This window comes from Bos indicus x Bos taurus, chromosome 16, assembly GCF_003369695.1.
Source record: "Bos indicus x Bos taurus breed Angus x Brahman F1 hybrid chromosome 16, Bos_hybrid_MaternalHap_v2.0, whole genome shotgun sequence".
NCBI classification, from domain to species: domain Eukaryota; kingdom Metazoa; phylum Chordata; class Mammalia; order Artiodactyla; family Bovidae; genus Bos; species Bos indicus x Bos taurus.
Window position 1 is genome coordinate 59,485,017 of NC_040091.1, and position 10,343 is coordinate 59,495,359.

At 35.7% G+C, this 10,343-nt stretch overlaps 1 protein-coding gene across 5 annotated transcripts in view; it reads left to right on the top strand.

Moving 5' to 3' along the window:
- Positions 1 to 10,343, top strand: part of RALGPS2 (Ral GEF with PH domain and SH3 binding motif 2) — a 162,939-nt gene that overhangs the window by 83,504 nt on the left and 69,092 nt on the right. For all 5 annotated transcript variants that reach the window (XM_027565437.1, XM_027565441.1, XM_027565440.1 and 2 more), the window contains exon 8: positions 1,809 to 1,935. In XM_027565437.1, the coding sequence (XP_027421238.1) occupies positions 1,809 to 1,935 (127 nt within the window). The remainder of the gene's footprint in view (positions 1 to 1,808; positions 1,936 to 10,343) is intronic.

Here is a 10,343-nt window from a genome sequence, read left to right on the forward strand (position 1 = left end):
GAGAGGAGCAAGAAATGAGGAGTTCTGTTTAATGGTTACAGAATTTCAGGGAAGATGGAAAGAGTACTAGCCATGGATAATTGCAATGATTGATGGATAATGTGAATGAACTTACTGCCACTAAACTATACACTTAACACTGGTTAAAATGGTAAATATTATGTATATTTTACCACAGCTTTTAAAAATAGTCCTCTGAAAACAAGTCTCTGCTATCCCACCCCAAATTGAATCCTTTCATTCTGACTATTGATTTGTTATGAAAATTGCAAAATGTATTATTTTTATACATATCAGACTCCATGCTTCTTCAGTTTTGTGTTTCAGATATGTCAAAATCAGCTATGAGTTCCAAATAATTTGTTTCTCCAGATATTGTACCAGAGTTCTGGAATGATTGACTTTGGGGAAAAAAAAAAAGATTTCTTGTTATCCTTGCTATGTCATGCAGTATATTTTGCATATTCAAATACTTTGTTATGTGGGAGAGAAAAGAATGTTTGGATTTATAGATCGAAGTGGAGAGTTGCACCAAATCTTGAAAGTTCTAATCAAGTGTATTGAAATTGGGCCACAGAAAGTCGTGAAACCAGTGTTTGCAGGAAAACCCATCTAAAACATTCAGGGATGCTGGTTAGACAGTTTTTTTGTTTTTGTTTTTGTTTTAGAGATTATCTAAAGATAATCTGTTATCTTGGAGCCTGTAAAAATAGATTACAGCATCAATCCCAACTATATTACTTGTAATATTAAAAAGAGTAGTGGATTAGATGTTAGAATACTCTGTCTCCAGGACCAGACTGAGACCCATAAAAGCAGGACCTAGTCTTCGTGAATGATGACTGACGAGTGTTGGTGTGTTCTGCTTCTCCTTGGGGTCTCAGTCACCTCATCTTTAAATTAGTCCTCTTGACTTTTCTCTTAACCTCGTAGGAGAATTAGATGAGAATTTTATAGGTGGAAGTGTTTTGCCTGCTATAAAATAACAAATATTTTATGACATAAAGTGAAATTACAACATAATGAAATAGTAACTTCACATATTTAAAGAAGAGATTTTTTTTTCCAAAGTCTTTGAAATACTTAAAAACATGTATTTTCTGAATCTTTTAGTTAATATTATTTCGGATGACTGTCCTTGCTTTTCTTTTATTCCCCTTGATATCTCCATTTTTCTCAAAGGGCACGCACTACAGATCTACTCCTCAAGCCTCCTAAAACAGCTGCAGTTGATTGTTCAACTGTATATAATACAGCACTGATCAAAGGGATCAAGGAAAAAAATGTCAGAAATCCAAACATGTAAATTGTAGTTTTATAGTACTAGAAGAACTAGGTATGGTTAGAGTCATCAAGAAAAATTATTACTTAAATTATGAAATTCAGTATTTATTTCCTAATGCTTATTTACATAATTAACTATCTTTGAGGGGACAGGACAAGTCATGAAAATATTTGGGCCTTTGAGGTGAATATGAATATATAATTATTTTAAATTAGGAAAATGAATAATAAAAATTGTTTAACCATTTAAAATAGTAAAGATGAGAAATAATGTATTATAATTTACTACTTAGTAAGTTAATTATTTTACGTACATACAAAGTATATTGTATTTTATAAATAATGAATATGGGTTTATTATATTAATAAACATGTCTGATTTTGTTTTATTTACATACTACCAAAATATAATTAAAGAAAATAAAACTTTGAAATTAAAATTCAAATTTATAGTAATTCTAACTTTTAAGTCTTTAATAAAATTGGATACAGAAATAACTTGGGCTTTTCTGTTTGTCTTATAGTTATTAAGTCGAAAAGACAAAACTACCTTTGAAAAACTAGAATATGTAATGAGTAAAGAAGATAATTACAAAAGACTCAGAGACTATATAAGTAGCTTAAAGATGACACCCTGCATTCCCTATTTAGGTGAGTTATGTCACTGTATATTCATTATGCCTAGTTGTTGCTTTGCTTTAATCAATAGTTTATAAAAAATTCAATGTATTTTAAAAGTTTGTGTGTCCTTTAAAGAAATTAAAGGATTCTTAAGTTGAAAAAATTGTCTAGAGGAATGTGTTACCTTACTACCTGGAATGTATTTTCATTTTTTCTTAGAAATGAAGCATATGGTAAAGCCATACATTTTTCCTATTTTAGTAATGCTTTAAAAGAATGAACTAGTAGTTTGCAGTGAAGTTTAATGCTGTGAAAATATTTAACATTTACTTAAGAAATTGATCAAAAGATACAATGAATTTATTGTCAACATCATGAGTTCTTAGTTTATATTGTTGGCAGGTATTTTAACAGTGAATTATGAAAAACAGTCTCAATGAAGGTGTTATTGTTTTTCTGGAAGAAATTAGCTGTTTAGCTGTGGAAATTTAGCTCAGTGCTGAGACAAATCTGTATTTTACATATTATTACACATAGTGTGTATCTCTTTATTGTATATTTTACAGTGTTGATGAATTCCAAGAAGCATTAAACCAATAACGTAAGATATTCACCAAAATATGAATAGTAATTGTTTATTAGGTGTTTGAATAAAAAAATGACTGAAACTATACCTTTTTAATGTATATGTGAATTTAAATACAGAAAATATATTATGTATACCTAGTATATGCATTATATTATGTATACCTAGTATATGCATTAAAATAAATTGACTTGATCCTATGTAGAGAGTAATCAAAAGATAACATTTGTTTTTTCCCCGTATCCCCTTTTACCTCCTATTTCCACTCTGTCTTTTATGTAACTACTCATACTGGATTTTATCATAACTGTTTCTGAAAATCATGGAAAAACCTGTTCCTTGTTTAGGAGACTCTACAGTGTCATCTTTGAAGTCTTTATAGTACCACTGAACACAAAGTACCAGTATAGTACCAGAACTCAAAGCAGGGCAGAGACAGCTGACGCACTGTCCTTCAGCTGCTCTAGAGCATCACCTTAGTTTGTCAGAGATCTCAACTCATCATATCATTGTGGGACATTCTCAGAGTCCAGTGGGAATAGGAAATGTTGCACATCCTGTGTTGAAGGCAGAGCACTCCTGTGCATTGTGCAGTGGCCACGTACTGTTTGTCTGTTTCTTTGATACATGGTTCAGGGCCATAGTAAACATAACTCAGGCTCTAAGCTGATATTAGGAAAGGCATTCTGCATACGCTCTACTTTCTACCATTACCTTGGCTTTGACATTCTTAAAAGTGGGGAAAGGAAGAATAGAGGACTTTTTAAAGTCATCAATATCTTCATACTCCATAAAAACATAACTTTTCATAACATAAAGAACATTAGACAGAATTTTTTGAATTCACGTCACTCAGTTGTGTCCAACTCTTTGTGACCTCATGAACTATAGTCTGCCAGGCTCTGTTCATGAAGTTCTCTAAGCAAGGATACTGGAGTGGGTCGCCGTTCCCTTCTCCAGGGAATCTTCCCAACCTAGAGATTGAACCCAGGTCTCCCAAATTGCAGACTGAGAATTGGGAACTGTAAATTCCAAAATGGCTCTATGATATTCATTTTTCAAGTCATTGAATTGTCTTCTTTAAGCCTTGTTTTCTTTACCTAGAAGTAGCACACATGTTTTTCTTGAGGCTGGGTGGGATGACAGTGATCTCTTCTATATAAATCACTTATACTACACTTGAGAAAACCAAAGTCCAGAAAGGTAGAAGAGCTGATTCAGAATCCTAAAACCTAGTTAATGACAGTTCTGAGGTTCTGACCTAACATCCTTCCAATTATAGCTGCTAAACTCTTATTCTAAAATTTACTGATTCCACAATTGTGTTTTTTCTCATTGAAATAAATATGTTTTGCAAATTTCATAATTTTTTTTTTTTAGCAAAGGAGACTAAGATTATTTTCTATTAAAGAGGACAAAATAACATAAATCCTTGTGCTGTGATGTCTAGTTCAGGGGTCTTTGTTTTATATTTATCCACATAGAAACTTCAGTAGAGGGTTTGAACTTGTCTGTGCCTGTGCACTTAAGCACACTCTTATATACCTATGAGGGTGTGGTGGGAAATCATTGAAATAGTGGAATCTGGACAAGTTTTCCTTTAGAAAATATACCTGTTTTCTCCCAACTCTGATACCTGAAATGGAGTATTTTTTCCTGTGGGTTAAGGCAAATGAAGAAAACACTGACGTATAGAAGTTAGTTTGGAGAAAATAATAAAACCATAATCTTTCCTGTGTCTTCAATTTGGTCTGCATTAACTCCTCTTTTCAGTTACTTTTCACTTTATATATTCTCATGACCCAGAATCTTCCTTACTGCAATTCTCCACCAGTAGCACCAGTCTCTCTTGATTTACCTTCTAATTTATGGCTTTTGTTTTTTTGACTCCTCTTTCTCTGCCTTTCTCTCAAATCTGTTCTTTTAAAGGTCTCAGTCCTTTCCATTTATTTCATACACACACTTAAAATGGTCTCATTCAGCTTTTTCCCATATATCACCTGATGACTGCCAAATCTCAGATTGGACCTATATATTCAATTGGCTTTGTGGCCTAGTAATTCCTAATTCTTGTGGCCTAGTAACATTTTAGGTACTCAGATACTGATTGAATGAGATATCTATTGGTAACTCTTAATTTAGCATGTTCAGAAGTATATTCATCATTTTCCCCCTTTTTCTATACCTGATCCCCATCTTATCTCCTAGCTTAGTGACCTAGTGATCACAGTGTTGCATTATCTACACTGCTTCACCACCCTCAACACTTGGCGGGTTTTCTGTTCTTTGTTTTTGGCTTTACTGAATTTCTCCTCCTCCCCTACTTCTCATACCATCTGTTAGTTTAGTTCAGTTCAGTTGCTCAGTCGTGTCCGACTCTTTGCGACCCTCTGTTAAGCAAGATGCATGTTTGTGAGGGTTATCAAGAATTAGAAGCCAAAGTGAAAGTGTTAGTTGCTTAGTCGTGTCCGGCTCTTCACAACTATATGGACTGTAGCCACCAGGCTCCTCTGTCTGTGGAATTCTCCAGGCAAGAATACTGGAGTAGGCTGCAATGCCCTCCTCAAGGAGATCTTCTGGACCTGGGGATTGGACCTGGGTCTCCTGCATTGCAGGCAGATTGTTTACCACCTGAACCACTGGAAAAACCCCATTAGAAGCCAAAGGGTGAAGGGGAATGGCAAAAACTTATGCTAAAAATAGAAAACATACACTTTCAGTCTAGTTCAATTCAGTTGCTCAGTCATGTCCGACTCTTTGAGACTCCATGGACTGCAGCATACCAGGCTTCCCTGTCCATCACCAACTCTCAAAGCTTGCTCAAACTCAGATCCATGGAGTTGGTGATGCCATCCAACCATCTCATCCTCTGTCGTCCACTTCTCCTCCTGCCTTCAATCTTTCCCAGCATCAGGGTCTTTTCCAATGAGTCAGCTCTTTGCATCAGGTGGCCAAAGTATTGGAGTTTCACCTTCAGCATCAGTCCTTCCAGTGAATATTCAGGACTGATTTCCTTTAGGATGGACTGGTTGGATCTTGTTGCAGTCCAAGGACTCTCTCCAGAGTCTTCTTCAACACTACACAGTTCAAAAGCATCAGTTCTTCAGTGCTCACCTTCCTTTATAGTCCAACCTCACATCTATACATGACTACTGGAAAACTTTGTCGGCAAAGTAATGTCTCTGCTTTTTAATATGTTGTTTAGGTTGGTCATAGCTTTTCTTAATTTCATGGCTGCAGCCCCCATCTGCAGTGATTTTGGAACCCCAAAAAATAAAGTTTGTCACTGTTTCCGTTGTTTCTCCATCTATTTTCCACGAAGTGATGGAAGTGGATGCCATGATCTTAGTTTTCTGAATGTTGAGTTTTAAACCAACTTTTCACTCTCCTCTTCCAGTTTCATCAAGAGGCTCTTAAGTTCTTATTTGCTTTCTGCTGTAAGGGTGGTATCATGTGCATATCTGAGGTTATTGATGTTTCTCCCAGCAGTCTTGATTCCAGCTTGTGCTTCATCCAGTCCAGTGTTTCTCAAGATGTACTCTGCATATAAGTTAAATAAGCAGGGTGACAATATACAGCCTTGACATACTCCTTTCCTGATTTGGAACCAGTCTGTTGTTCCATGTCCAGTTCTAACTGTTGCTTCCTGACCTGCATACAGATTTCTCGGGAGGCAGGCCTGGTGGTCTGGTACTCCCATCTCTTGAAGAATTTTTCAGTTTGTTGTGATCCACACAGTCAAAGGCTTTGGTGTAATCAATAAAAGAGAAGTAGATGGTTTTCTGGAACTCTCTTGCTTTTTCGATGATCCAGTGGATGTTGGCGATTTGATCTCTGGTTCCTCTGCCTTTTCTAATTCCAGCTTGAACATATGGAAGTTAACAGTTCACAGACTGTTGTAGCCTGGCTTGGAGAATTTTGAACATTACTTTGCTAGCGTATGAGATGAGTGCAATTGTGTGGTAGTTTGAGCATTCTTTGGCATTGCCTTTCTTTGGGATTGGAATGAAAACTGACCTTTTCCATTCCCTTGGCCCCTGCTGAGTTTTCTAAATTTGCTGGCATGTTGAGTGCAGCACTTTCACAGCATCATCTTTTAGGATTTGAAATAGCTCAGCTGGAATTCCATCACCTCCACTAGCTTTGTTCATAGTGATGCTTCCTAAGGCCCACTTGACTTTGCATTCCAGAATGTCTGTTTCTAGGTGAGTGATCACACCATCATGGTTGTCTGAATCATGAAGATCTTTTTTGTATAGTTCTTCTGTGTATTCTTGCCAGGAATATTCTGTATTCTGTACAGAAGTATTCTGTGTATTCTTGCTAAGAATATTATGTATTCTGTACACGAAACATACACTTTAGCATCTACATAATTTTATACATTGGATTCTCCATGTAATTATTCATCCCTATACCAGTCTGTGAAGAAGCATCTGAGATTGTGAGATGATTGTGGAACATTTGGCACAAACATTTGGTAGACTTGGGACAGGAAAATGAAACAGTGAAATATTTGTCAGACAAGTTCTTGTGATGCAGTTAAGCTCATTTCCAGCATGAAAATCACCTTTTTAATGCAGTGACAGTTTCATTTTATAGCACACTTTGAGATTAAATGTATTCATCCCATCTATCAAAACAAACATGCTTTTCCTAAGAAAATGTGAAGCATTTCAACTTTATACAACTTTTTGACTGCTTGATTTATTTATATCATATGCAGCTGGTTTATTTTCTCATTCCTAATCTTCAGTACTAAAGTATGTTGAAGAATGAAGATTTTACAATAGTTTATATCCTGTTAATATTTACATTTTTCATATTTTGTCCTTATTAAAAATGAATTAGGATCATGGTTTTTAAATTTAACTTTTCTTCAGAATTTTTTCCCCACTCATATTAAACTAGGCCTAGTGCAGATAGATGCCAAAAATGACAATATTTACAAGATGCTGTACATTTGATAGGAGATAACTTGTCCTGAAGACATTTGAGAGATAATACTCATTGTGCATATTAGGAGCTTCTAGTTAACTATCCCTCCTCAAGTGTACAGAATTTGCATAATGGTATCCTTTATCCAGATGACTCCATGGTAAAGAATCCACCTGCCAAGTGGACGACCAGGGTTGGATCCCTGGGTCGGGAAGATCCCCTGGAGAAGGAAATGGCAGTGTATGCCAGTATTCCTGCCTGGGAAATCCCATGGATAGAGGAGCCTGGCTGGCTACAGTCCATGGGGTTGCAAAGAGTCAGACAGAACTCAGTGACTGAATAACCACCCCTTGTCCTTTAGTGTCTGCGAAGGTTCTTTTGGAACAGATATGTCAACCAAAAGAATCTGTACTGTACAGAGAAAAGGTAAAGGTTAATCACCTACTCTTAACATAAGAGGCATTATCCAAACTAACGGTGTTATTAATGTTATGAATTATGAACTGAACCAACCATCATTCTCTGTGAAATTTAAAACAGAAAATGAAGGCTTATATACTGACAAAACTCTTACTTTGATACTGCCAGATTTATTTATAATTCAATGTGGATTAAATTATAAAAAGTAGAAAATGTTTTCTTGGCTTTCAACTCATCATCTGTTGAAAAGTTGTCTCTTCTGTTGGTTTGCATTCAAGGTAAAAATTAGTCAGCCTGGACGATATAGTGAAAAGTTCTTAGGCTAAGGATGCAGTTTTTCTGGAGAGAAATAGTTTGGCAAATTTCAAGGAAAAAATTGTTTTATATGAGAATTATTGCTTTAAATCTGAAAATCATTAACAGCACTCATTTGTTCTTGTCATTGGAGAACAGTCTTAAGGGGCTTATTAGAGAATTTGGCATGGGAAGTTTTGCTTTGCTGGAGAGAGGGCAAAAGAGCATTGTGCAAAAATAATTTAGTTGTTGTATGAAACATGATAAATATTCTTTCATGTGCGTTTTCTAGCCTCATTTCTACTTTATTTATGTAACTTTGGGAAGATGCAGTAGCTCAACCAGCTTAGGATGTTTTCTGGGAAGGAAAGCATATGTTTTTAAAACTATGGAAATAAGGAAGTTGTTGCAGTTCTATACACTGCTTCCTATCAAGTAGAAGCAGAATGTTACAGAGAAAAGTAAGATGGCCTAACTCTGTCTCTTATAGAGACACCCCCCAACTTAATTTGCAGTTTTGTATGTTAGATTTTCAAGATAGCCCCCTCTCACCCCGCTCTCTTTTTTTCCCTTTTTTGAGAAGAGAAAATCTGTCTTTATGTTGGGCTTCTCTGATGTCTCAAGATAGTAAAGAATCTGCCTGCAATGCAGGGTTTGATCCCCGGGTTGGGAAGATTCCCCGGAGAAAGGAATGCCAACCTGCTCTAGTATTCTTGCCTGGAAAAGTCCATGGATAGAGGAGCCTGGTGGGCTTTTTTTTTCTTTTCCTTTTGTGAGAATAGAAAAGCTTTCCTTATATCCATCTGTAATAAAGAATATAAATTGTACTCTTTCCATCCCCTATCCTCTGACAAGCACTATTTTGTTTTCATTAATCTCTCTCCCTCAGCAGTGTGTAATAAACCCTTAGTTTTTCTTGGTCCAGGGCTCTGTGCTTAGCATCTCAAATAAAAGTGGGCACTTAATATTTAATACTTAACTGGTTGACTTCATTAATTAAATTATCCCTTTCTGGCTCTTCCCATTGTTCCAGCAATTTTATTCGTGTGTCATTTTTTGTATACAACTCCCTACCTTCTCCCAGTGTTCCGCTGGCTATCCAGTGTTTGCTTAGCGCTGTTCTTGGTGATAGATGTAGAGCAGGGATCAGAGTGGACTTCGACCCTTCCTTTGTGGAACTTAACATCTCTTTAATACCAAGGACTGTGTGATGTCATTACCTTGTGAATAACCTCTCCTATCTCCTAAGCTGTGAAAGAGGTGCATAACATTACCAGGCCTTGATAGCAGTGCCCTCATCACAGCAATGTTTGAAGCACGCCTAAACTTGCAAGGACCTTCAGATTTTATCTGATCCTCTTTAATGTTTCTGGAGTTTTCAACCTATCTTGATCCCTTAGAAGAATATAGTTCTTTAATTTTATATTAGTTTTAGAAATTTTTGCTAATCTATGTACAAATATTTTCAAAAACAGTAGCTTTTTATTCACATTTCTACAAAGATATTTTGACAAAGTCCAAAGTTTTAATGAGGGTGTTTTCCCTGCCTCTTTGGTAGAATTTTACGTGGTTAAATGTATAAAAGTCTTTGGCACTGATCTCAAAAATGCCTAATGGTCAAAAAATGTCACTGGCTTTTAATATTTTAAGAGTTTTATTCCATTTTCCTTTCTTTGATTTGTAGGTAATACACACCATGGATTACTTTACCTTATTCTCCTCACTAGGATTACATAGTGAATTCTAAAACAGCAATAAAGCATGTTCAGTCATTTTATTCTGAATCCTGAGAATGAGGTCTGAAATGAGCTCTGACCAAATGGCAGCTAGCCCTAGCTTTTTCTTTAGCCAAAATTACATTCCCATTTTCCATTACCTCATTTATATCCTTTTTTACTCTCATTTTTTTATATATATATTTAAAATTCTTCTAACTTTCTTTAATAGTGTATTTTATGAAGTTTACTTTAGACCATTCAGAGACTTGTGATATAAAAGGGCTAGGGATGGGGTTATATTGATTGCTTTCCCATTTTCATCGTTTTGGGGTTTGTTTGTTTTTTTTGAAGGGCCTATATCTTTAAAATATATGTATATTATGTGTAGAAGTTATATAGATCTGCATTTTAATCATAAAGAGAATCAGATTCCCCCAGTTCCAACAGCTTTGCCAGCAGTGTTTCCAACTTGATATTTCAGT